The 25,898-nt window shown below is 41.0% G+C and overlaps 2 protein-coding genes across 6 annotated transcripts; one reads left to right on the top strand and one right to left on the bottom strand.

Annotated features, from left to right (window-relative positions):
- Positions 1-714: 714 nt before the first annotated feature.
- On the top strand, positions 715-7,053 carry LOC4348279 (uncharacterized). The gene is made up of 2 exons (XM_015758785.3): positions 715-1,061; positions 6,520-7,053. The coding sequence occupies exons 1-2, from the start codon at positions 797-799 to the stop codon at positions 6,846-6,848; spliced, it is 594 nt and encodes a 197-aa protein (XP_015614271.1). The 5' UTR covers positions 715-796; the 3' UTR covers positions 6,849-7,053.
- On the bottom strand, positions 6,314-17,926 carry LOC9268790 (uncharacterized). Of its 5 annotated transcripts, XR_010736980.1 has the most exons (5): positions 10,070-10,470; positions 8,824-9,971; positions 7,602-7,721; positions 7,401-7,490; positions 6,314-6,791 (listed from the first exon to the last, which is right to left on the bottom strand). XR_010736980.1 is itself a non-coding variant. In XM_015758784.3 (3 exons), the coding sequence occupies exons 2-3, from the start codon at positions 10,331-10,333 to the stop codon at positions 8,838-8,840; spliced, it is 1,398 nt and encodes a 465-aa protein (XP_015614270.1). In that variant the 5' UTR covers positions 10,334-15,633; positions 17,673-17,926; the 3' UTR covers positions 8,531-8,837. The 5 variants fall into 5 exon arrangements, 1 of the variants encoding a protein (XP_015614270.1); XR_010736981.1 differs by lacking the exons at positions 6,314-6,791; positions 7,401-7,490; positions 7,602-7,721; positions 8,824-9,971; positions 10,070-10,470 and adding exons at positions 13,349-13,930; positions 14,037-14,215; positions 15,538-15,633; positions 17,673-17,926; XR_010736982.1 differs by lacking the exons at positions 6,314-6,791; positions 7,401-7,490; positions 7,602-7,721; positions 8,824-9,971; positions 10,070-10,470 and adding exons at positions 13,349-13,927; positions 14,037-14,215; positions 15,538-15,633; positions 17,673-17,926.
- Positions 17,927-25,898: the final 7,972 nt, after the last annotated feature.

The following is a 25,898-nucleotide window of genomic DNA, read 5'->3' as shown; positions in this document are numbered from 1 at the left end:
AACCTAAAAGGAAGTATTTTCTTTCTTTTTCCAAGTAAATAATTGTTAAATGACGTTTGTATTAATAAAATTAACAATTAAGCTCTGAAAAATTCAAATATAATTTCAAAGAGCGTAACTAATCATGGAGAATTTAAAAAAAATTAAATTTAACCATGTCATTTTATTTCTCACACTTGCTTTACTTATAAATTTATTTAATTATACACATACCTACTTAAAAATACCAAATATTTCAGCGAATTTGTATTTTAATTAATTGCATATTTTTCTAATCTGTACGCTTCACATTGTAACACAAAGGCACTTTTGCTAGACCAAACAACACTTTTGGTCAATATACACACTCCGTAATCACCCGGTGCAACGCACGGGCACTTTTGCTAGTTATCTATAAAGTCTAAGTACATTTAGTCCCGTAAAAACGTACGCCGGGAGCGCACGAGCAAACTAGGGACTCCCGTTTGGTAAATGCCACCACCGGATCGGAACCAGAACCACCGCACGACATCTAAACCACTCGGTTGCCCGGCTGACCAACTTGCCGAACGCACTATAACGCAGCACGCACGCACGCAGACACGCCCACGCGTTGCGGCGTAGGTACATTACATGGCGAGCACGCCGTTCCATTCCAAGTCAACGTGACAAACCAACCGAACGCACCACCTCCTCCTCCTTTCTTATTACTCCCGCGGCCGACTCCCCAGCCCTGCTCCAGTTTGGTCCAATCCAACCAAGCAGAGGCTGCAGCCTGCGGAGAAGAGGAGAAAGAAACAGAGTTTCAGTTTCCGACATGCCGCGGCTGCTGCCTGGAACTGGAAGGGCCTCCTCCTTGTCCTCTTCTTTGCTACTGCTCCTGCTGCTCGGTGCCGCGATGGCGGCGGCGCCGGAGGCGGCGGCGGTGATGCCCATGGAGGCCTACTTCTCGCCGGCGGAGCTCGTTCGCATTGCGGGGTACGGCGAAGAGCTGGTGTCGACGGTGATCGTGTCCGGGAAGGTCGTCTGCAAGCTCTCCCTCCGCCCACCCGGCTCCGACCTCCTCAGCATCGAGCTGCCAGGTTAGTCTTATTGCTCACCGGAATTTTTCTTGATAATTTTGCGTTTTTTTATTTCTCTTGCTTCCACCCCTCTGCTTGACCCGCAAATTATGATATTTTTACGTACATACGTCTTTATACCTGATATTGAATTTGCTCATATTTGCTACGTCTCAGGTGAGCATCAGTCGCGCGCATTTAAATTTATTTACTCTCATTACGTTCAGTTATTAATCGCCCTTTTAAGAATTATATATAGCTTGTTAATGGCTCTGTTCAGTTCATTTGTCGTGGTCAGACCATATCAAAGTTTCCTTTGTTGTGTCTGGTTATGTTACAGGGTGACTGACTGATCATGATACATATTGTTCAAAAATTCTACCTGAAAACAACATTAGCGTTCACCTCTGCCCAACGTAGGCTGGCTAACCCACCGTAAAATACACGAGTTGACAATCTCATCAATTTGCCAAAAAAACCAATGCAATTGGGACGATTCCTCCATGATCGATCTGGCTGTTGGGATATCAGAATATAAATATATAATCATAGATCACAGAACCACCAGAGTACTGAACTCTAAAAGCAATTGCTACTAAAAACACCACATATTAAAAAGGATTATAGTGCAACTGATTAATTAAGCGTTCCTGCCGAAATCAGCCATCAATTATATCGAAGGAGAACGGTCGTTTTCACGGCGGTTGTTGGCCGGTTAGGGCCGATGGATTGAGGTCCTGAGGAGAAGAGAAAGGAAGGAAGGCAAGCAAGGCGGCTGGTACAGGTCTCATCTCATCTGTCGAAGAGAGAGCAAGGCGACGTTGTAACCTCCTCCGACCCCTGGCAGATTCTGCAGGCTGGATGTATTACAGCATGATTAGCCGTCATGGAAGGCGTACTTTGATCTTATAGGTAGGTAGCTCACGTGTGTTCTTCATTATGTTTTCGTAACTTTATACTTCCTCCGTTTTACAATGTAAGTCATTATAGCATTTTCCACATTCATATTGATGCTAATGAATCTAGATATATTCATATTGATGCTAATAAATCTAGACATATATATATATATATGTCTAGATTCATTAGCATCAATATGAATGTGGAAAATGCTAGAATGACTTACATTGTGAAACGGAGAGAGTATAAAATAATGAATGTTTTCCAAACTAGTATTCCCTCCGTTCCAAAATATAACAACTTTTAGCCCTCAGAATTTGTTCCAAAATATAACAACTTATCCACCAATATTCTCTTCCCAACCAATCACAACCCTCCACCGTTTACTTTTCCCACCTACCTCCACTACTCATCCAATCACATCCCTCAACTACTCACTACTACCTATTTTCTTAATAACCGTGTCCAACTAGCTTCTTATATTCTGGGACACATGGATTACTATCTCGGTCACAAACTGTAGCAACTAGAAACCGGGTTGGGATGAGACCATATTCGTAGTCTTAGATAGATCTCATTCCATCTTAGATTGCTACGTTTTGGGACGCAGGGAGTAAATGGTTTATTTTTTAAACAACCTTTTGTATTGAAATTTTCTTAAAAAAAATAAACCCATAGTTAATATTTAATTAATTATACGCTAATGGTATTTTTCATTTTGCTTGCAGTAAAAAAAAAGCTAAAATGAACTTTCAAAAGCATCTATGCAGGAAACCAATGTGAATCTTATCAAAATATTGCAAGTCAAATCCTGTATATTGCAAAAGTTTTGGTAAATTTGGAGTGTTTTGTTTACAGGACGAAGAGAAAAAATGGTAAAGTCGGGGAGTCTGATGTACTACCAAATTGATGCCAACATTTTGTACGATTGCGAGCAGTATCAAATAATGTGCATCACCAAAATCTTGACATGTTGGCACTGCCAAAATATTTTGGTAGCTCCATGCATTCCTGTTAATAAAACAGATAATTATGTGACAAAAATACTTTGTGTTTCACGTTATAAGACGTTTTGGGGTTTTCAATAGATTTATGCATGAAATTATATATGTGTCTAAATTTATATGAATATTAGTGAATCTAAATAAAAGACGGAGAGGCCAAAACGTCTTATAATATGAAACCAAAGGGAGAGCATCACCAACAGTCTACCTATATGATTTCCAAAACTAATTTTGAGGGATTTTAGTCCAAAAATCAGCTCCAACAAATCCCCTACTCTCCTACCCGAGTTTTGTAGTTCCCTTCCCCCGGTTCCTCGCTCCGTTTATATGGGGGCGCGAAAGTCACTCCCAATCACGCAATCCCGCCTCTCTTCTTTGTTCCCGTGTGTGGGAAATAGCGATCTTTCTGTGCGTGAAAGAAAAAAACGGAATTTTCTCTCGGTAGTTTAACAGAAGGGCCCACTTTTAAGTTTTGGGGATTGAATTTAGACTATCTGTTGGAGGGAGGAGTTTTTTCACTTCCTATTTTCAGTTTAGGAAACCCAAAAACAAATTTTTAGGAGAAAATTATAGATAATCTATTGGTGATGCTCTAACAGCATTGATTACAATATTTTATATATTTGAAAAACAAACTAGCTACAGTTTTCTTCTTTTCTTTGCATTTATACAATAGCATAAAATAAATACAACTAACTACAGCGTATCCACCGTAAAACTAGCCCTATATGGTAGCCCTCGCCATCGGTTTTTACTCACCTGGGTATTATTTTCTTCCCCTTTTTTTAAAAAAAAAAAAAGTCAGCGGAGCGTACGAAAGCAAGTAGGAAAAAAATCGCTTAGGTACATCTGCTCCAGTTCAACACTCTTGAATGCAAGTTGCAACTAACATTTGTACGGTCAAACGTTATCTGAACTAATTTTCTTGTTGACGGATAAGGGTCTGATTTGTTCGCCAAATTCTGTTGTTTCTTTGGTCAAAAGTCTACCGACTAGCATGATGTAATCGAAAGGACGCCACCTCACCTTGGCTGTAGTTGGTTCTATGGGCAGTACAAGTTTGGGCCTCCATAAAAAAATGGAATTGGTTTGATTTTCCCAAATTTTATTCGAAATTTGTTGGTTCTAAAGGATTTGTTGGTCTAGATGCTGAGAAATGTGAAATATTGAGAATGACACATGATGAAGATGAACGGCCTGAACCAGAACACTTTGATATGTGATTGATGGAGGATCGTTCACCTGTTACATATCTAAACGAGTGCGTTTGGTTGCAACGCACTGTGTTGTCACCGTCAATTAGCCGTCTGCGTCAACGATCATACTGTGATTCGCACTGGAAGTCTAGAAAGATTGCTAGTGGTTTCTCTATTTTTGTGACAAAGAGGTGCTGTCTGCACGTATGCGCCGTCGTTTCAATATGTTCTCGTCATTCGAGCATTTCAATTCTTGCAGCTGAACTGGGAAATAATAAATTCAGAAAAAAAATCATTCTCATATGAGCCCGCTGCAATGCACAGGCACGGTGCTAGACTGCTAAAAAGAAAAATAAATCAGAAATTTACACACTAATTTGCATGCAGTTTTAAATCCCGTTGTGTCAATAAGTCTCCGGTGATTCTAACATACGCATACAGTGATTATAAATTACATAGAAAAGTTGAGAATGTTCTTACCTATCATTCCACCAAATTTTAAATTAAGGCCGAGTTTAGTTCCAAACTTTTTTTTTCAAACTTCCAACTTTTCAATTACATCAAAACTTTCTTACACACACAAACTTCCAACTTTTCCGTCACATCGTTCCAATTTCAACCAAACTTTCAATTTTAGCGTGAACTAAACACACCCTAAATATTTCTAGATTTATAGAAAAATATTGTTAAGGGGTAAAGTTAGCCATTTTCAATAATCAAGGGGTATATTAATTTTAAAAAATACTTTATGGAGTGTACCTACAGAATAATTTGAGGGAGTAAAATAAACTTTTTCCTTCTAGAAAAATTAAGAAGGCAATGGCTCAAGGGAAAACAACGATGGTATGCTCACTCCAAGTTATAATAGAAACTATATATAAATAAAAATTTAGTGGACCATCAACTCATGAAGTATTGAACTTCTCTTACATGTCAGCGATTTTTCCAATCAGTAGAAAAACATTCAATAACTCACATATTTACCTTTTTCATTCAAGGCAAAAATAAGCTATAGCTGCAAATAAAATGTGTACTTTGTCGGAACCTTGCAAAAGAAAAAAAATTAAAACATGCAGTAAAGTGTAGCTATTTATTGTGGAAGTTATTATAAGACGATTTGACATTTTTTCTTCTCGGTCTATTTCATATTATAAGAAGATTTGATATTTTTCTATGTGAAACTTCTTTAAGTTTGACTAAGTTTATAGATAAAATAGCAACAGCTAAAACATCAAATTAGTTCCATTAAATAGATTTTGATAGTATGTTTGTTTTGTGTTAAAAATATTGCATAGTTTTGCTATAAATTCCGTCAAACTAGGAAAAAAGTTAAAACATCATATAATATGAAACGGAGGAGATGGAGGGAGTAGCAACTGACAGATAGCAAAATTGTAACTGTATTGGGTGTGGCTGTGGCAAACTAATCCTAAGAGATAACATCCAATCTCATTCAAAGCTAGGCACAATTATCAGAAACGTTCATCTGGGGATAGAACAGTGCCATATATTCCAATTAGATTATTTACTAGCACCATAGATCTATGTTCTCTGTATGAAAAAGTATGTTTGAACCCCCCGACCCCCCCTGAAATAAAAAGAAGGATATAACCTTCTTACCCTTTTAATCATATAGCCATCCAAATACCAAAGAGGAACTAAACTAAAGCTTTCAAAATAATCCCCATTAATGGTGGTGTTAAAAGGGATTTGTTTCACCTTTTCTTTGAGTGACTTTTTGTTACTTTTGTACAAAAAGTGTGTGATAATGCGGCACGGAGTTAGCAAACAAAATAAATTAAATGTGTTAGGGTCCAGAGCAGTGTGTGTATCCATCTATCGAATTGCTCTCTTGGTCACTTCCTTTCGATAACTGCACCTTACATTGGTTGTAATCTTTTTTAATGAGAAAACAGATGCATGTCAGGTGCCAGTGCCATACCACCTTCAAAACCACAATAAGGGATTATCTAGACAATTTTGCTGATCTTTGCACGGTTTTGTAGTCAGGGGTAAAATGAATGCCGGCAACATATTTTACGATTCAGCTTATAAAAGGTTGTTGGAGTGTTCACAGTTTGCACTCAATGGATTTGTTGTTGGCTTATTGAAATCTTCTCTTCATTTCCATGTATTTATTTTGGTTTTTTCATGATATTATTCTACTTGGATATTAGCATTGTGCATGCCGACCACTTCAAATTTTTCTGTTCTGATGTATGGTTGAGGTTCATTACATATGAGAAAAAGCCATCATAACTATAAAATAACAAAGTTACAAGCTAAACACCTAATTTATACATAGTTGTAACCTCTTTTTGGTGCTGAAATACTATGCAAAGGGAATCATGAGCTAACCTTGTGATTTTCCTCAAGCAGGAGCTACAGTAGGAGTGGCCTGTGAAACTGGAGGTATAAAGACGATGGCTAACTCTGTATTCACAGTAACTGATGAGAATGGCAACTTCACCATAGAACTCCCTTCTCGGCTCCATGCCACACCAAACCTGGAGAAGGCTTGCTCTGTCAAGGTGCTCCAGCTCCCGCTAGACTGTGCGTGTTGGCCTCGCCGTAGTCCTAGTTACTACCATGGCATCCAGTTATCATCATCAGAGGATGGCATCCGCTCCTACACGACAGGGGTGATACGGCTGCAGCATCATGATACAAAGTCAGACATGTCCATGCACCATGTTGGTACAGAATAGAATTGATGATAGACAAACAATTGTTGATGTAAAGTAGTTCGATTCTTGGTTGAGTTCCATTTTCTTTAAATTTTCAAGAAGCGTAGTTGGGTAGATCGAATAGATGCCTTTTTCCATATATTTTCTTCCTATCCCTACTTCATTTCTTGTAATTATGACCTCCCTTTATAATATACAACCAGATGTCTGGGCTCCGCCTCACCTACGTAAACTGAGCTCTACAACAAAAAATGCCAATTTGGAAAAGGAAAAGAACATACCTATCAACGTGACGTCTGGTCATGATTTAAGTAACTAAAGGCATAATGATCACAAGGAAGAAACTAAAGGAATGGATATCAAACCTAAATCATTTACTTCAAACATCACAGAGGAAATAGATTGTAAAACTTCACAGAAAAATACGGAATGCTGCATAAGAGTACAACCATAAAAGCAGTGTCCAAACCATACATGTTGTGTAAATGCTACATCAATATTAAACCGTGGAAAGGAAAGAAAATTTAATATTATGCAATGGATAAGTACAAGAAAGAAATAAATAAATCATACCTTATGGACTTGTCTGGTGCTTGCGGTAGTGCCAAATAATAAAATGTCCAAAGACGTTCTCCATGACTTGAGATGATGAGCATGGAACACCTGAACATGGAGCACCAGAAATCGCAGCAAATGAAAATCAGTGCACTTTATCATTGAACACCAGTCTAGAAGACACCAAACTAGAGAAATCAAATTGATCAAGCTCCCTACCTGATTTTACTGATTGAAGAATCATTCCATTGATAATTGCTTTGCAAGCGTCCTCATTTCTGCAGTTGGAATAACTAGGTGACATGCAGAGATCTCCTGTGGGCCTCAATCCAAAGGTAGCTGAAAAAAAAATTATGATAAAACAGGGTGAAGGACTGACATGTAGCAAGCAGCAGAAATGCCGACAGCAGAAGTTTGAAGTCGGTTGCAGATTAGTACAGGAGCTCTCAGCAAGTAATGTGTATCTGGCCTACATCTCATTCGATTGGCCACTGTTGAATAATTTGTTTTAGGGGTCATAGTACCAATTAAACCATATAGACAATATCTGTCCCTCAATCAGAAAATCAAATTATATGTCAATTGAATTGATTAAATTAATACAAAGTAGTCACACATATCCAATTTTCAATCTTCATTGTAGATAACTGTTATTTGCGTGATCAGAGAATATTATGGGACATTGATTGAAAATAAGAACTAAAAGAGTAATTACTCATAGGCCATAATCAGAATACTCTCTTTGTACAATTACACAACATACATCACATTTTGTCACAATCCGTCAGCGAGATTCGAGATTCAGACAGGAATTGGGGGCAGGAACAGAGGAAGAAGACGAGTTCAGAGAAGGATTTGATAGCAGGAAGAGAGAAGATTTGAATTGAGTTGAGATATGTTTCTATTACAAGCCATCTCTCTCTCTCTCTCCTCTGCCGACCTTTTATAGCACAACACTATTAGGTCTCTCTCACTGACTCTGGGCCCAGCCGATAGCTACTAGACCCACACTCCACCCATATATCTCGTGTTGGGCTTGGGCTGCCGTGCGGTACGCTTCAACGGAACCTCAACTGTTGAAGGAGTAGAAGTAGACTCCGTGACACATTTCATCTCAAGAAACCAAAAAGGCATACTTACTTATAAGATACAAAGGAAATGCTGTTCTGCCCTCCTCATTCAAAGACAAAATGATGTTCCCCCTTAAATCAATACAAATAATTCTAACTATTGTCAGATTTCTTTTTTGAAGAAAAAAGAGAAGCAGTGACTATGATGTGAAAATTGGGAAACAAAAAAAGAGGGTAAAAGGACAGTAATACTCTATTTACCATGATGTCATTAATTTCGCATGGTACTCAACATCCCATCATTACGAACAACCAAATAAATCAATACATAATATTAGCGTAGGTGCCTCCAAGAGGTTGCATTTCATTACCATAGTACTGCTTTTTAATTGTTTTGTTGGATACCTCCACCACCATAATACTGTTTCGTTGTCTGTCGAGAAAATTCAGCAAACGTCATCCCTTCTTTTACCCTTGATGACAGAGGGGGGATCTTTTTCAAAATATCTTGCATCAATGTATGCTCACTCGAAAACATGTCTGACCCATCACTGAATGTTGAGTCATCGCCTTCACTAGGTTCATCATCACCAGCAAAACAGTGACCAGAGTAAGGCAACTTTTTGTCCCATGATGGCTGTAAGAAGACCACAAAAGTTTCCCGGCTGATGTTTGTTGAGCCGTATGGTCTACTCACAGCATGAAGTGTAGACCTCAGCTTCCCGCCTGACAAGATGTCTGCTGTCTCCCCGACCTGCACAATGAAGCTCTCTGGAGAGCATCTCACCGAGAATACCTTCCTCCTATTGAATAGCTGCAAGTACGTGTGCTCGTCAGGAGGAGAGCATTCTTTGTTGATGGAACAATCTTCTCCCATTGTGGAGCACAAGAATAATGGTGCTGTTAAAACAGTAAGGACCCCATAGTCATAGTGCCACTCTTGCCATAAGTTTGTGAGAGAAACAACACTACCCTGACCATGAATCGACTTATCATTGGAATCCTTTAATGTGTCCGTCATAGCACATTCTGATCTGATACAGGATCCTTGTGATGATGCAGACCTTCGAGAGCATGACTCATAAGCTGTTGCCTTTGCGATTTTATTTATCGGAACTTTTCTCTTGCTGCTACTATTCTTGATAATAATGTTATCCAACTCAGAGTGGTAGTGAATGAGCCTTGCCTTTGCGGTCCCAAAGTCAGTAATGCTTTTCTCCAACTGATTTCCACCAGTAACAGTGTCGCAGGCTCGTGCAACCAAAATCCCAAGTTCCATCATGCAAAGACCAAGCTCCTCAACGAGCTCACCAAGCTTCTCGGTACCATCGCCCATGGGTTCCCCAATTACAACACCATCCAAAGCTTTCTCCAGATAATCAGGGTCGTTCTTGATGCTCTCGATTTCTTTCATCGACTCCAGCAATTGGAACTCACCTGAATGACGCAAAAGCCGCGCAAATGAGGAAACGCGCCGGTCCAGCTTCTTCAGAGGCACGTCGCTACCCAAACCGTGCTTCTGAAATGGGGGTGAATCAGATCAGTGCATAGGGGTTTTGGAGCTTCCAAAGAGGAGGGAGAAGAAGGGGGAGAGAAGAGGATGAAGAGTGCGGTTACCTTGAGGAGCTGGGAGCGGGAGGGGTGGTCCATGACGGCAAGGCGGCGAGCCAGCGGGAGAAGCCGGCGGCGGAGGGCGGCTGCGAGAGGCACGTTGGTGATGGCAAGCAAACCGGACCCGCCGCGACCAAGGGAGGTAGCGACGGTGGTGAGGAGACGGCCGCGCCGGCCATCGTCCGGAAGATCCGGTGAGATGAGGAGGAGAAGATCCGAGAAAGGGAGCTCGGCGATGTCCAATGCCGTCGCCAGAGCGGTCTTCGCCATGGACTGGAAATGGCAGACTTGGAAGATGCGAGCCCTGCAGAATCCGGTGTGGCTATGGCCTTATCGGAGGTGAGAGAGAAACGCACGCGCCGGCGAGACGGCGAGCCTTCCTTCTATGATTCTATCTCTCAGGCGGCGGCGGAATAGGAGGAACCGTCTCTTTTTCTTTCCTTTTGGAGTCCGTGGTAATAATAAGATTTTTGGTTGAAAAACTTTGAAATTAGGAAATTATAGCTATCATTATAATTAGATAAATTTTTGGTACAGGACACTTTAACTTATATATTTAGCCGTATAACACCGTCCGAACTCCATAAACGTGGTGATTTACCAATGGACACCGCGCCAATTAGAATAATAATTTCTGATTAAAGAGGAGAGAGAAATCTTATGAAATGTCAAAAATGCCCTTGGGGCCACATGTCAGCTATCATATCTCTCTTCTCTTCTCTTCTATCTCTATCTTCACTCCAACGCCGTCGTGCTGCCCGTCGTCTTCGTCATCGTCCAGCCCTCCCTCGGCGAGAGTGGAGGGGGGCAGGGAGGTGGAAGGCGGCGGTGGCGGCGAGCGGCGCTTGCGGCGGGAGCGGCGGAGGACGGCGGGAACGGCCGACGGCGGCGCTCGCGGCAGGAGCGATGGAGGACGGCAAGGACGTGGCGAAGCGGCACGGGACGATGTTAGTCACTGGGGCTCGAGCTACTAGCTAATACCCTCTATCCGATGCCCTCCTGGTACTTCGAGAAGCTACCACTGATTGACGAGTTCCTTACGACAGCTCGTCATGACCATACAACCGGGGCTAAATACGGAGGAGTACTCTCCCCAGGAAATTAACTTAGGACTATATACACGTGCGGAGGAATACCCGTACTGAGCTGTCACCATCAGCGGCCCACCTCTCATCTGCAGCATATAACCCCAAATAATGATATCCCGTAGTCTAGATACCACGTCCAAACTACCATATACTACTCTAATATCATCGTCACGACATAGAGTAATTGCATAAGCAAACACTATACCCGTACCAAAGCATCTCCCAGATAAGCTAGCAGTATAATCAGTATAACATGAACATAATGTAAAATTGGTATTCATATACTCGGGAAGTATTCAAATACCATAAATGTATAAAGAAGAGTATTCTAAATAAAGTACAAAGCTTACCAAAGAGGAAAGGAAAGCTATTAGAGCTATACCCGGACTCCGATTTCTACTCTATTCCTACTCCACTAGCCTAAGAACACTAAACTAAACTTGAGAGAATATAAGAGAGCTTTGCTTGAGGTGTGTCTTGAAGTGAAGAGAGTGAACTCCTTTTATAGGCAGGTAATGACAGTTATAGCGGTTGGAATGGTCGGTAATACCCTCCAACTGCCATAGGGAGGCAATCCACCGTCCACCGCCAACCCTGCATCCAACGGCTGCACGTCAGGTTCGGCCGAACCCCCTGGCTCGGCCGAACCAGGGTACGGCCCAATCCAGCCCAATTTCGGTTGGTGGCCTCCTCTTTTGTTGCTCACTTCAGTCTTGTGAATTTTGGCCCAATTCACCGTGTCAATTCAGAGTTCTTGGCCCATTCATATATAAGTCTGATTCTCGACATCGTCCGATTGATTTATCATCTGATTCAATGTCGATTCTCTTCCACTTTATGATTATTCTCTACAAAAGTTTAGTGAACCAAATACTAGTGGAATATTATTATTCTAACATGGATATGTATTGCAAGCATAACTAGTTCTCCTCTATTTTGGGAATATTGATGGTCAAAACTGATAACTAACAACCGTCAATAGCCTAAACCACTAGAATGCCACCGAAGCACCTCTAGAGGGCGCAAACACAAAAGAATCAAAACGCTAGGGAAAAGGTTTTGATATCAACAAGAGTAAAATTATGTTTCTTAGTTTTCTGCAAACATAAAACCTGACAACCACTCTCCTCAACCTTTTGCCTTCTCATCAAAATCTTGGCATCAACATTCATTCCCTTTACATTCCAGCACATCACATTCCAGGATCTAAACTGATTATTCATAGCAAAAGGCAGAGAGAAAGTAACCATAAACTGGATTAAGACAAGTAAACCAGATAAACACAGAGTGCTCTGCCCATGACAGAAACATAATAGGTTCACAACGCTGTTCCGGTTCCAAACACTAAAAACAAGCAGAGGTAGCCGGAACTTTAAACAAAAGAATCTATTCATTCCTTAGGATCTGGTCGAGGGAGTTTCTTCCTCTTCTCTCCCCCTAAGCTTGATTCAGCCACCTAAGCCGTAGACTTCCACTCTCAACATTTGCAAAAGCGATAACGAGCAATCAGAAGGGGAAGAATTTGAATGAAAATTGTCCCTAGAAACTGAAAAATATGGTTAATTCAGTTTTCTCCTCTTTACCTACATACTATATGTGCACTTTGAAATTGCCTAAATTAGTTATTGATAATATTAATAGTGCAAGAAAACAATGTCTTTGGAGGGGTTTTGAGGTGAATTCAAATAGGAAGTATCTTGAAGCTTGGGATAAAGTTTGTAAGCCAAAACTTAAGGGAGGTTTGGGAGTTTTAAATCCTTCAATTCAGAATCAAGCTTTGCTTTTAAAGTATTTGGAAAAATTCTACAATAGAAGAGAATTGCCATGGATTAAGCTTATTTGGAATTCATATTATAGAAATGGTGTTCCTCCTATGTCCATTTTTAAGGGTTCTTTTTGGTGGAGAGATATCTACAATCTAATGGATTTTTTAGAGGAGTTACCAGATGTTTAGTTGGAGATGGTGTTTCTTGTTCTTTTGGAATGATGTTTGGAGTGATGACCCTCCACTCTCTGTCTCTATACCGAGGCAATACTTATTTGCTGTCAATACAATGATCTCGGTTCATAATTTCCTCAATTTGGAATTGGAAGATAATTTTCACTTGCCTCTTTCTCAGCAAGCTTTTGAAGAGTATCAGTCTTTATCTCAGATGTTAGAAGAGGTAAACATCTCATAGGAATATGATACATGGGCTTATATCTGGGGAATTTGAAATATTCATCTTAGAAGTTTTATGCTTTAAACTTTAGTGCCCTGCAGCCACCGCAATATTTCATTTGGTTATGGAAGAGTAGAGCTACCTCGAAAATTAAAGTTTTTGGTTGGCTGCTTATGAGGGATAGATTGAACACAAAATACATGTTGATCATAAGCACTATGCACATCCGAATTGTGACTTAAACTATGTGCTATGTTTGTCTATCTCAACTAAAACTTTGCTCCATCTTTATTTCATGTGTCCTTTTGCTCAGAATTGTTGGAATATCTTGGGCATATCTTCGAATATCTCTCTTAGTTTGGAGCTAATGTTGGTGCATGCTAGAAGAAGATATCATGATCTTTGTTCCACGCGCCGGTCCGTCGCCACACCGGTGCTCGAGCTCGCCAGCCCCACTTCTCCGATGGAGTCACCTCTCACCTCGCACTACTCGTGTCGCCCTGCCGCTCTCAAATCTTTCTATGACGTTGGGCTCTCCCAGGACATGTGAGCTGTCCACCTGCCAGCTTACTTGGCCCTGTCAATGTCGACCCCCGATTTTGGAAATCGGAAATCTTCTGTGTTTATCAGTACCAATCCCAGAATCAGCAGTTGGTACACACATACATAGCTGAATCACAACATATCACGAATGAATTCAGGCTAAGAGAGTTAAATGCTTACATTAGGGCCAGGTAGGCCAACAACTATCAGAGAACAACAGCGGAAGGCAAAATAATACAAGGGCCCGGTTGACATGCCACAAGCAGTCGACTGGGGAACGAGACCTAGAATGGAACCGCACTCCGATCATCTTGTTAGGTACGCAAGTGTACTAACAAGGGCTTCTCTTCAACACTCCGCTAAAAGATATATATAGAGCAACAATAAGTACAAAAGTACTCAGCAAGCCACCACACAAAATGCAGTAATGTAAGGGTATTACAAAGAGTGGCTATGATTACTTTGCGTAAAGATGAGTTTTCAAATATCATTTCACAAACCTAAGACCTAGCATAAACTGATCAAGTTTTAATTCCATTGTTCATTAAACAGCGACGGTTCTGTCCACCATCCATTGTGTTCCCAATGATAGCTTCCTGCCACTGGTCGTCATGGTTTTGTGGGGGTCTACCCCTTCTCGCATCTTGAGAAGTTGATCCACCAGTACAAAATCATCATGCAATATCCCACCCATCATTTTAAGAATTTAGAGTCTAGCCAAGTGTAATACATGTCCCGGTGCTCAATAACCGTGAGCACGGCTATTCGAATAGATTGGTTTACTCACACTGCAGTGGATGTACACTTTACCCGTACTCCGCGACTTGCCCAACACATGAGCCTACGTCCCAACGAATGAGACTTGCCACGGCAAAGCCTTTCAATAACCTCACTTTGGTAGTACCCGCTCCATGAACTTTAGTCCTCATGCACTCTAGGCGTCCAAGGTTTCTAGCAGTGAGAGGAGTTCTGGCGCTCCCGAGGGGGAAAGACTCACACATTCATTAAGTTATAGTTAAGTTTAGGTTTGCACATGGCAGTCCTACCGATGGCGACACCACTGTAGGCACCCGCCCCTCGCGGTCCTACCAATGGCTGCCCCACCGTAGGCCCTGCCTCACACACAACAAGAAAACCACTATGGCTTGGGTACCGCCTCCGCTCGGCTATTTACTCCGTTAGGTCTATACCCACACGAGAAGTACAGTTGTACGGGGGTCGTTTCATGCTTAACTTCATGGCTCGGTCCTTAACTGACCAGGGACGGCACTAGCCTTTTCCGGACACCACCCAAGTCCTCCAGCCGCCCCAGTCGAAAACAGTTGTTTAGTTTCATTTTTCCTTTCACAAATCATGTCACCAATGTCATGGCAATGTGGTGCTCATGTCTCCACATGCCGTATCTCAACTACCTTCCCTAAGGTAGTTGCCCAAGCATAAAGCATTTTGATAAATATGAATATGCATGATTCTAAAGTAGCATGGCTAAGCATTTATCAAGTATTGAATAAGGACACACGATATCATGGATTACAAAGATTGCATGGATCATCAATATCAAAGGCATGGCATATAGCGAAGTAGGGCATTCACATATATCCATATAGCATGCAAACTTTATTTTAAATCCAAAATAAGTTCGCAATGGGTTCAACATGCTCAAAGATTAGTGATGACTTGCCTGCTTAGGAAAGTTCTTATTCTTGATATAATCTTGATCAACCTTTACCTCCTGGAAGCTGCATACGTTGCCTCACGACTAACCGATATACAATTTCTATAATACGCGAGAAAAACCAATATTCAAATAACAATAAAATATGCACAAACAAAATATAATTGTTGGAGTCGGATGTAGGGTTGCTCATACTATACCAGCTCGCTAATGATTTATATGGTACTAAAAGGTCTAAACTACGGGTTGTTCATATCCAAAACTCAATACTCAGGACTATGGCTCAATTATCTTTCGATTATGGCTACGGGGAGTTCATGGCTAAGCTAGCTTTGATCTAAATTAGAGGGTGATGTCCTACCGGAGGTTTACTAATGCCTTAGTGGATAATCTAATTATAGCAGTACTAGTTCTAACAGGATGGATTGTCAACGCATGGCCCTACAAATATTACAATATAGGAGTCCCAACGAATTATCGTGCTTTGTAAGTTAGACTGGCATGGTCCATAATGTCTGTAGTTAAAGATTATCTCACTGCATAATTTTACAATAAATAATCCTAAGTCACAGTTGAACTATAATTGTGTGAGGTTAAAATTTATAATTAGTATTTCATCTAATTTTGATATTTTATCGTATAATTTGTAGTTTAAATAGGCGCAACAGTAAGTGACTGTGTTACAGTATGTGTAAACAGATGTACCGCACATATGCGAGTTCAAGAATGAATTAATATTGGATTATTTATTATATAAACACTTGCCACTTACCACAAAACTATACAGTATATGGGTGCAAGAATATATTAACCTAGGATCATTTACAGAATATGTGCAATTTACTACCAGCTATACCATATAGGTGATCTAAGTAGGTTTTATGAGTAGGTTACTATACAGGAGCTTTTTACTGGAGATTGTACTGTTCAAGTGGTCAGGATGGCTCTATTTGGTTAATTAATGAGTGTCAACTAATTTATGTGTATATACTACTCCACATGACATTGGACAGACTAATTATCTTTTTAAGTGAGCCAATACAACTAGCTCTGTTATTATACCTCGAAAAAGTTTAAGACTCATCTATATGTATTCATATTTTGGTTACAAAATATGAGGCTAAACCTCATTTATATAGTTTGGAAGTCGTGTGTATAATTATGTATGGACATACATTATTAAATGGCACTAGTATTTTCTATGCTCTAATTAATTTGAAACAATACTCCTAATTAGTTTAAATGGGTGCTACAGTGACAAAACATGTTAGAGATAACTACTACTCCATCTAATCTACTGTACAATACCAATTTTATTCATCTGCATATTTTCAAATTTAACCATAATTCACCGTTTTGATATCAATTAGTTTATAATACAAATATATTTAATTAAATAGTTTATTGTATACTATTGGAAAGCTTATGAATTTAGATTAATTTAGGTTCAAATTTCACTCAAATCCGAGTTAAAATGAATAAGATATGCTAGTTTAAATATTCAAATTTGAATAATTGCGAAACAGTACTGTTCATATCCGATTTATTTTGATCCGAAACCTATCCACTGCTCAAGTGACTGACGGGTGGGGTCAGGGGTCTTATTATCTTTTCTACCGAATTATTTAGAGAAAAATGGGGAGTGGGCCCGGCTTGTCAGTGGCTCGGCTGCTCTCTTTCTCTCTCTCGTTCGTTTCCCCATCGTCTTCTACCTCCGGCCAGGCAGCAACGAGGCGGTGCGGCTCCGCAGGGCGCGGCGGGTACGGGGCTGGGGCGGCACGGCGGCGGCCAGGGAAGGCGCGGAGGAACTCCGGCGATCCACCGTCTGCGGCGGCGGCGCGTGACGGAGCGAGGGCGAGCAGTGCGGCAGGGCAACGCCATGGCCGATCTCGGTTGCAAGGGGATAGGGCGGTAGAGCTAGGTTCCTTCCAAATTGATGGGTGCGCGAGCGTCTACGAGGTATGGGGGTTTCGTTCTGCTTGCTAGATGGGAAGGGGAGCCTCTGGGGTGGTCTGTCCACGATGATCCCGCCGGCGGCGGAACGGCGGCCGGGGCGGCACAGCTACGACGGTGCACATCCCAAATTGAAGGGGCCGGCGAGTTCTATGCTACAAGAGGTTTCTCAGGGCGCGAGGATTTACCATGGAACGGACGGACGACGAAGGGCGAAGACGCGTGGTGCGGTGCGGACGAAGCAGAGGTGGCTAGCGGTCGGCGACGTTCGCAGGTGTTCGACGTGTGCTCCTCGGCTACCCGGCTTCCCCAATGGCGACGGCGGCAGCAAGACTATTCCTCCACTCCCTCCAACCTCCAGCTCCGGCTGGGGAGCCTCACAATGGTGATCTCTAGCGGTGGTGAGAGGGTGATCGCAAGGTGTTCGATGGAATGCATGACTGGAAAAAGGCAGAGAAGGATGGGGTTTTTATGGCCGGGCTTGGCTTAGGATGTAAGAAAACTGTGGAGGATAAGGATGCCAACACACAATAGCTGAGCTAGAGCCCTAATGGCAATCGGATAAGGACATTGAGGTGGACGACGCAGATAAGGGTTGATCCTCCTAGGATTCGGGTTCAATGCGGCATGATTTGCCTATGTGGTAGGGTTTCAGGAGAGGGAGTGCTAGCTGGGGAAGAAACGCTGCATTATCCAACGGTCTCAGCTAGGGGTGACGATATGGCGATGCGATGGCGACTCGCGACGGGATAGGGTGATGCAGGTGCTCGTGGCGGCGCAGCCTTATTCGGGCGGGCCCACGCGTCGCGGATGAGGCCTCACGCGGATGATGGGGCTGATGGGGCCTCACGCGTAGAGGGAGGTGGGGCTGATGGCGATGGATGCGGAGAGGAGATGTGCGCGAATGACGAGGGCCTTGATCTGGTTGCCGATGTGGTCACAGACCACCAGGCAAATGAGGTCGAGGGAGGCCTAGCGCGACAAGGGCCACCATCCGCCTCATCCGCGCACGCGGGAAGCACAAAGTCCTATGAAAGAAGAGTAAACTGCACACTAGAACACATGTACTAGAGTGATACCAGAAGCCAAACCCACAAGAATATATATGACATAGAAAACGAGTTCGCAAACAGTGAGCCACCTTTCATTCCAACCAAAAGTCATGGAGGCACCCTCCCACGGCCTCATCGAATTTGAGCGTGGTGTCCCCACCTCCCTCGACCGATGGCGCACACGGCCGCCAGTGCGCATGAAGAGGGCTCCCGCGGCGGTGTTGAAGTCAGCGCAGAGATCATGATGTAGGCTGCGATGGCCAGGTGGGCAGTAGCCGTGGCAGGGACGGGAGTGGTTGGGAAAGGGATCGAGGTGAGGAGGAGATGGGGAGTAAGCCAACACCTGCAATGGAACCCACCTCCTAGCCTTCCGGAGTGGGCCGCTGTCCTCCCTGGCTCGACGACCGCAACCTCTCGTCTGCTACCATGTCGCACGAAGAGGGGAGATGCAGGGGCAAAGATAATAGGTAGAAAGAGAAAGAGATGGGAGGAGAGAGAGAAACGAAATAGAAGGAAAAAGATGAGGCACTGAACACGTGGGCCTCACATGCTGACTTAGCCGGTTTTACAAGATTAACGAGTCACGTCAGCATAAAATGCCCACAAAAGCACCAAGTGAGTTATTTTGTATCCATTTCAATAGTTGGAGGACCAAAATATTTAGTATTATGGTTGAGGGATACGAATAAGATTTGAACAATATTTGAGGGAGTCAAAGTGGACTCATTCCTATTTAACAGCGGTGTATTCTAGCAATTCAGCCACGCCCTGGGTCGTGGCCTAGGTGCCCGGGGGCAAGGTCTGTCCCTGCACCTCACTTCAATTATCTGGAATGTCATTTCTTAGGCTTAATTTATTGGCGGAAATGCTAATGCGCGGGTGGGTGATCGCCCCGCGCTGGCCCAAGCGATCACCAGTGCTGGCCCTTCCCCTATGCTCCTCCCTCTTCTCTCCCTTCCTCCTCCCCTTCTTCTCTTCCTACTACAGTACACCACAAAAACTTTTAAAAAAATAAAAGTTAGAAAAATTTATGTATAGAAATACTATATATAAAAAATTTGAATTCAAATTCAAATTTGAATCGGGTATGTAAACTTTTGACTTATAAACTTTGGGTCTATAAACTTTAGGTGTATAAACTTTAGATGTATAGAAATACTATATATAGAAAATATCTGAATTCAAATTCAAATTTGAATCGGATATAATTCAAATTTGAATCGGGTATGTAAACTTTTGACTTATAAACTTTAGGTCTATAAACTTTTAGGTGTATAAAAATACTATATATAGAAAATATTTGAATTCAAATTCAAATTTGAATCAGATATAATTCAAATTCAAATTTGAAACGGGTATATAAACTTAAGGTCTATAAACTTTAGGTCTATAAACTTTAGATGTATAGAAATACTATATATAAAAAATATTTGAATTCAAATTCAAATTTGAATCGGATATATAAACTTTTGGTCTCTAAACTTTAGATGTGTAAACTTTTGCATAAATTTACTAAAATGGGAAAGTAATGCGGTGCCAAAAAAGGAAACCAGGTGGAGGGAGGGAGGGAGGAGGGGGATTGATCGCTAACCCCGTCCCCAGGCGATCGATCGCCCTTTTAGGTCCCATTTATTGGTGAACTAGAAAATCAGTGTGTTTGTTGGCGCGCCAACTATATGGCCAATCATGTGTCTACTTATGTGTAAGTCAACAAATGAGAACGTTCATTTGTTCTCTAGGACTCTCTTCTGTTCTGCCTCCCTCCCACACAGTTACTATCTCCCAACTCCAATAATCCCTCACAACAATGCAATAATCATTTAACGATCCATCGTAATAATTATGTACTTAAGTGCTAAATAACATGAATACATGATATTCATAATATAAAAATACAGCTAAGCAAGTGTGAAATAGATGGTGAAAGCCTTGGACTAAATCAATTATTGTTCATGATCGCATCTCTGAATCAATGCTAATTTACCCCTGAATGATTTGTCCCTGTTCTTCTATGTTTGGTGGTGCTGGTATTATATACATGTTTAGAACGGGATCACAGGCTAACAAATGGAGTCAATCTTTAACGTGTGTAGTAATTTCATTTTATATACAGTTGGTCAACCATGACAAAAGGGAATATCAATGCTCACAAACAAAAAATGGCTTACTAACAAAACCTACAAACTGATCTTCTTAGCCACCGGCGCCAGGGAGAAAACTCCGTCCTCCGTGGCTCACCGGTCTCCGCCCTCCGCCATCGGCATCAACGTCAACGAGATCATCTTCAAGAGCATCCAATTTTAGGTCAGCCCTCACAACAAGCACCTTGTTTCTCTATTGCTTTCTTCAGGCTGATAAGCTGCTTGCTCTGTGCTGGTTTGCACTGAATCATGTAGTACTATTTTTGTTCACTATATACTAATTGGTTGGATCATAATTTTGAAGGGTTCAAAAGAACGGCAAAACCTGAAAATTTATGTTTGATGTTGGGCTCTTAAATTAAAGTTGGAGGATTGTGGTTATTATGTTTTTCTTTCCATGCATTTGATGGATGGATGGATCGATGTTTGATGTTGGGCTCTTAAATTAAAGTTGGAGGATTGTGGTTATTATGTTTTTCTTTCCATGCATTTGATGGATGGATGGATCGATGTAATGCTTATGATTTTACCAGATAAATTTATTGGGTACATGACTGTGCAGGGTAGATTAATTTCATCAAACGCGTACTTATGTTTAAGATAAAAAATAATACATACTTATGTTGTTGTACTGGCTGCATCTACCTTATTTGTGGCCAAATAATATTTGTATGTGCTATGAGTCAATCCAATGAAGGCATAAAGTTTTGAATTATCGTTAGCATAAAATTTTGAATTATCATTATCCAATTCTGCTTCTGCCTTCAATTTTGGGCGAAAGATACTACTGATTTTGCATTTGACCATGTCTCCTGTACACTGTATATGACATCATCTTGTGTAGTAATATTTAAACCATCTCATTATGTTAGTGTCTGAATTGTGAAATTAAAGGTCAAAACATCCAAACTGAATGGTGTTTTTTTTTCTATAAATGCTCATACTGCATTTAGGAGGTAACCAGTATTTTATTTTCTTTAACTCTTGCTGATTTGGTTTCATTTCATTTAGGTGGATTGCAGACCAGTCCTTTTTGGTAAACGAAGTGAGGGGGGAACTACTGTTGCGACCATCCACAGAAAGTGAGCACTTCAGTTTGGGAATTTCAGGTCGCCGATATTTCCTGCAAAGGTCGCAGTGTTGCCCACCTCATTGATCTCCTCTGATCTTTCCCGCAAAGAGTCGCTAACGACGCCCGCCTCGTCGATCTCCTCCGCGCCGCCACTGATCCCACAATGGCCACCGTCGTTGAATCCCCTTCGCCGCATGCAGCCGTCATTGGAGCGAGCGCCGTCGTCCAGCCTGTCGCCCACTGCGTAGGTCCCTTTCGCTGAACTGCGGTGCCCGTTCGCCGGGGAGCCCTCCTCTTCCACTGCCATCTTCAAAAGGTACAAATGCCCTCCTCCTCCCTCCCCACCACCATTTGAATTGACTATAACAAATTTGATGATGTGAATAGTGGCTCTCCCGGTATGGTTCTATGGGTGTTGTTTTTCTAAAGTTGTTTTCACCACAGGGTTACTACTGATTTTTGTATATATGTTTTTTAATAGATACATTAAGGTTATTGCTGTTCCTGACTCTATATTAGAATTGTCACTGTTCTTTGCTCTCCAAGACGTTTGTATAATGTATAATCTTACACTGCCAATTGAGGGAATTTGAGACTCTTAGGACTTCCATTTTCAGTCAAAGGTTAATTTTTTTGGTTCACAGTGACAATTTCTAACTCAAATTCTACAGTCCAGAACAACCTCGGCCAAGAAGGCAGCAGGTCTACGTCACCGTCTTCCCACGCTGATGCCGTGTATGCTCCCTACCTCACCACAAGTACTGCTACATTCACGACCGTATCTTGATTTATATGGCCTAGAGTTTACACTTAAGTTTATTAATTATATGCCCTTCCTTTTATATTTAGCCATCACATTTTACTAATAACCGATCAGCGTCGCCACCGACAACAATCTACTCCGCTGCAGAAAGGTACAGATCCCCTCCTCCCCCATCCCTGATATGTCGCCATATTGTATTTTTGTCATTACAACCCACGCTAACTGCCGGTAGCATAAATCCAGTTATATGGTCAAATGATTGGAGAGCAGGCATGAAACTCTTTGGTATCCCCGAACATTATTACTTTATGTGAACAACCTTAAATGGATCGATGTGCAGCATACAAGAACACTAAATATTACTACTAGGATTCTATATTGACAACTGAATTTCTATTGTTTTGTTTTTTCCTCATACTATGTTGTCAAATAGAAATACTATATACGTCAATTTGGATGTACATAGTATCACATCTGTTTTGTTGACCCATTGCCATCACCTAGAAGAAGTACAAACTAGCAACGAAGTTGCGGTAGTCGCAGACACCTTGCTTTGTCAGATCCCATTTATCCTTTAGCACCCGAGGTCCTCTACTCCAGTTTGTAGAGGGAACCATGGTAACAACAATTTCTACTTCCAGTAAAAAAAACAATTTTTACTATTCTTTTTACTGCTATCTTGATTTTTTTGTGTGTGTCGGTTCCTGGATAGGTGATTGACTGTTTTCATGTTAGATTCAGTAAATTGAATTATGTACTTAATTTTGTCAAGCTAGATAGCGTATGATACGGAACTACGGAAGTACATGTCAAAAAAAAACTGAGAGGATATTGATTCTTTTGTTTGTTGAGCTTGCAATTTAGTTGAGACCTTGCGTCCATAAGAAACTGATGTTTGATGATCAATTCGTGCTTCACTGTCCAGTTTTGCTCTATCATTTAGGATTTTCATTGCCCAGCCAAATGAAGATGCCATTAGTCTACACATGTTTCCTGTTTTCTTCAAACTGATATTGATGATAGAGGAGACTATTGAATGCTGTTGGGATTATACCATGCATCAGAATAAAAGTTAGAAAAAGACATAACTTCTCCGACATGACTTATGATCTGGTTTATCCTATCTTATAAGGTATACAAAATTCTAATCTATGCTCAATATGTCTCATGTATAATTCTATATGGCTCGTATATAAATTTTGGATATATAATATGACTCATTGGTAAAAAATTATGCATTTGTGCACGTGGATTTACTATTCTGCGAGCTGCTTGTGATTTTCAGTTTTTCACTTCTATGTATGTCTGATTTATATCCAAATTCATTTACTTGTCTCTAATATACTACGGGGATTCGGTAGCTGAAGCTGTATCACCTTGTCACCAGTTGCATCGCCGAACAAAACAGTGAGATAGGTACTTTTTGCATCCTTCTTTTTTTCTTGGCCTTTATTATTCTGACTGGGATTTAATCTGGAAATTTATTTTGTTATTTTCATATCCTGACAACTTATATAGAATGGAAGCAATCGCCGCTACACCTCCACCGAACGTCTGTATGGTCCATGTGAAAGTGCACGAATAGGTATCAATCATTTCTCCTGCGGCTTGATTGCAAAGGTAGTTAAAAGTGTGTAATGTCACTGCATAATTGCCTCATGCTACTTAATCTCTCTGCATAATGTCCCTGCAATATTAATTCTTTGAGTACAGATACATATACAACTTACATTGAGCAAACTGTGACATGTCCAATTATATTTGCAATGAGTTTCCTTCTTGTGGTTAGAGACCGAATGGAGGTACGTACTGAGTCCCATGAGAAGGTTAGATTTTCAGCAAATGCTTGTCAAATTACATGCCTGAATTATGCCCCCTGAGAAAGTTAATTTTTCAGCAAATGCTTGTTGAATTACATGCCTGAATGAACTGAGGAGCTTAAATTTTTCATTAGGAAGCTATCAAGAACAGTGACTGAAAATACTGAATTTCTATTAAAATGTGACGATTATCAAGATTGTTTCGTGGCATACATCACATTATGTGTGTGCTTAATTACACTGTACTTTACAACAGTTGATGAACACACGTACATGCTGCTCGATCAGTTGTGTGTCACAGGCTGCACAGCCGACATCAACTGAAAGAAGCTTATTCTTGGAACATGCAAGTATCACAATGGGAAAATTGGGAAGCAACAGGCAAGTTGTTCTAATGTATACAAGTGATCGTGTCAACAGCAGGCATGAAGGGAAGATTTGGGAAATATGATGACTTGATGAGGTGCTTGATCCTGGATAGCCCTGTGTGCCATGGATCATTGGAAGCCGTTTTGCTGGTGAGCTCACACTAAGGCATAGATAGCTAGATGTGCGTTGTGACTTGTGAGACAAAGGCAATTAAAGGTATTATGGCATCACTTCTAACAATTTTGAGCTACAATTATTTGATTGCAAATATTGTTTGTGTGGAAAGTTGCTGAGAACAAATGTAATTATTTTAATGTTTGTAAATTAGTTGTTGATTTTGTGAAGTTTTCAGTGAGCTTTGGAATGATTATGAGATAACTCCATTTCTGAACTTGTCTAAACTTTGGTTGTGACCTTATCTTTTTCTTTTTTGCAGTCGCAACAAATTAATGGAATAAATCTATACTTTTTGAGCATATTCTTTTATTAAAACATATATTGGCCTCGTGTATTGTATTCTGAATTGTTTATATTTAACTAATTTTTATCAATATTTATTGTGCTCACATAATATCATATTATTGTACTTTGCGTGAACTTTATTTCATGTACGATATTAATTGAATTAAAGCTCCAATGCACATATCATATAAAAATATTTTCTTTTGCTAACATGAAATTTTAGAAGTTATTAAAGAAACATTGAATTGCACCGTAGTGTTTAGCACGTGCATATTACTGGTTACTAAAAAGTGAACGAACTTAAAAACCGACTCAAATGCGGATATGTATTTCTAAAAGAGAATGGACTTAAAAACCGATTCATACACGGATGACGTATTAATATACCGGCAAAAACATCTTTAATTTTTATAATAGTAGAGATAGAGATAGAGATAGAGAAGTGCCGAAGTAATCTGGGTATCGAAATTCCTGAAATATCGGTAATCACCGAGTCGGACGTGGATCCGACTGGCCTTTGTTCGGCGGCCACTGTGCGGGACGGGATCGTCTCCAACTCCTATTAATCAACGCCAACAACTGCTATTGCACTTCGTCGAAGGCTCTGATATTAATCTCTCTATAAACCCTAGCAGTTCAAGCAAAAACGGAAGCAAGAAAAAGAGAAAAGAAAGAGAACACCGGTGATAGCTAGCTAGCTCCCTCGATTGTCACGCGACACAGCTGGGATCGAGG

This window comes from Oryza sativa, chromosome 10 (assembly GCF_034140825.1).
Source record: "Oryza sativa Japonica Group chromosome 10, ASM3414082v1".
NCBI lineage: Eukaryota > Viridiplantae > Streptophyta > Magnoliopsida > Poales > Poaceae > Oryza > Oryza sativa.
This window is presented reverse-complemented; position numbering and strand designations above follow the sequence as displayed.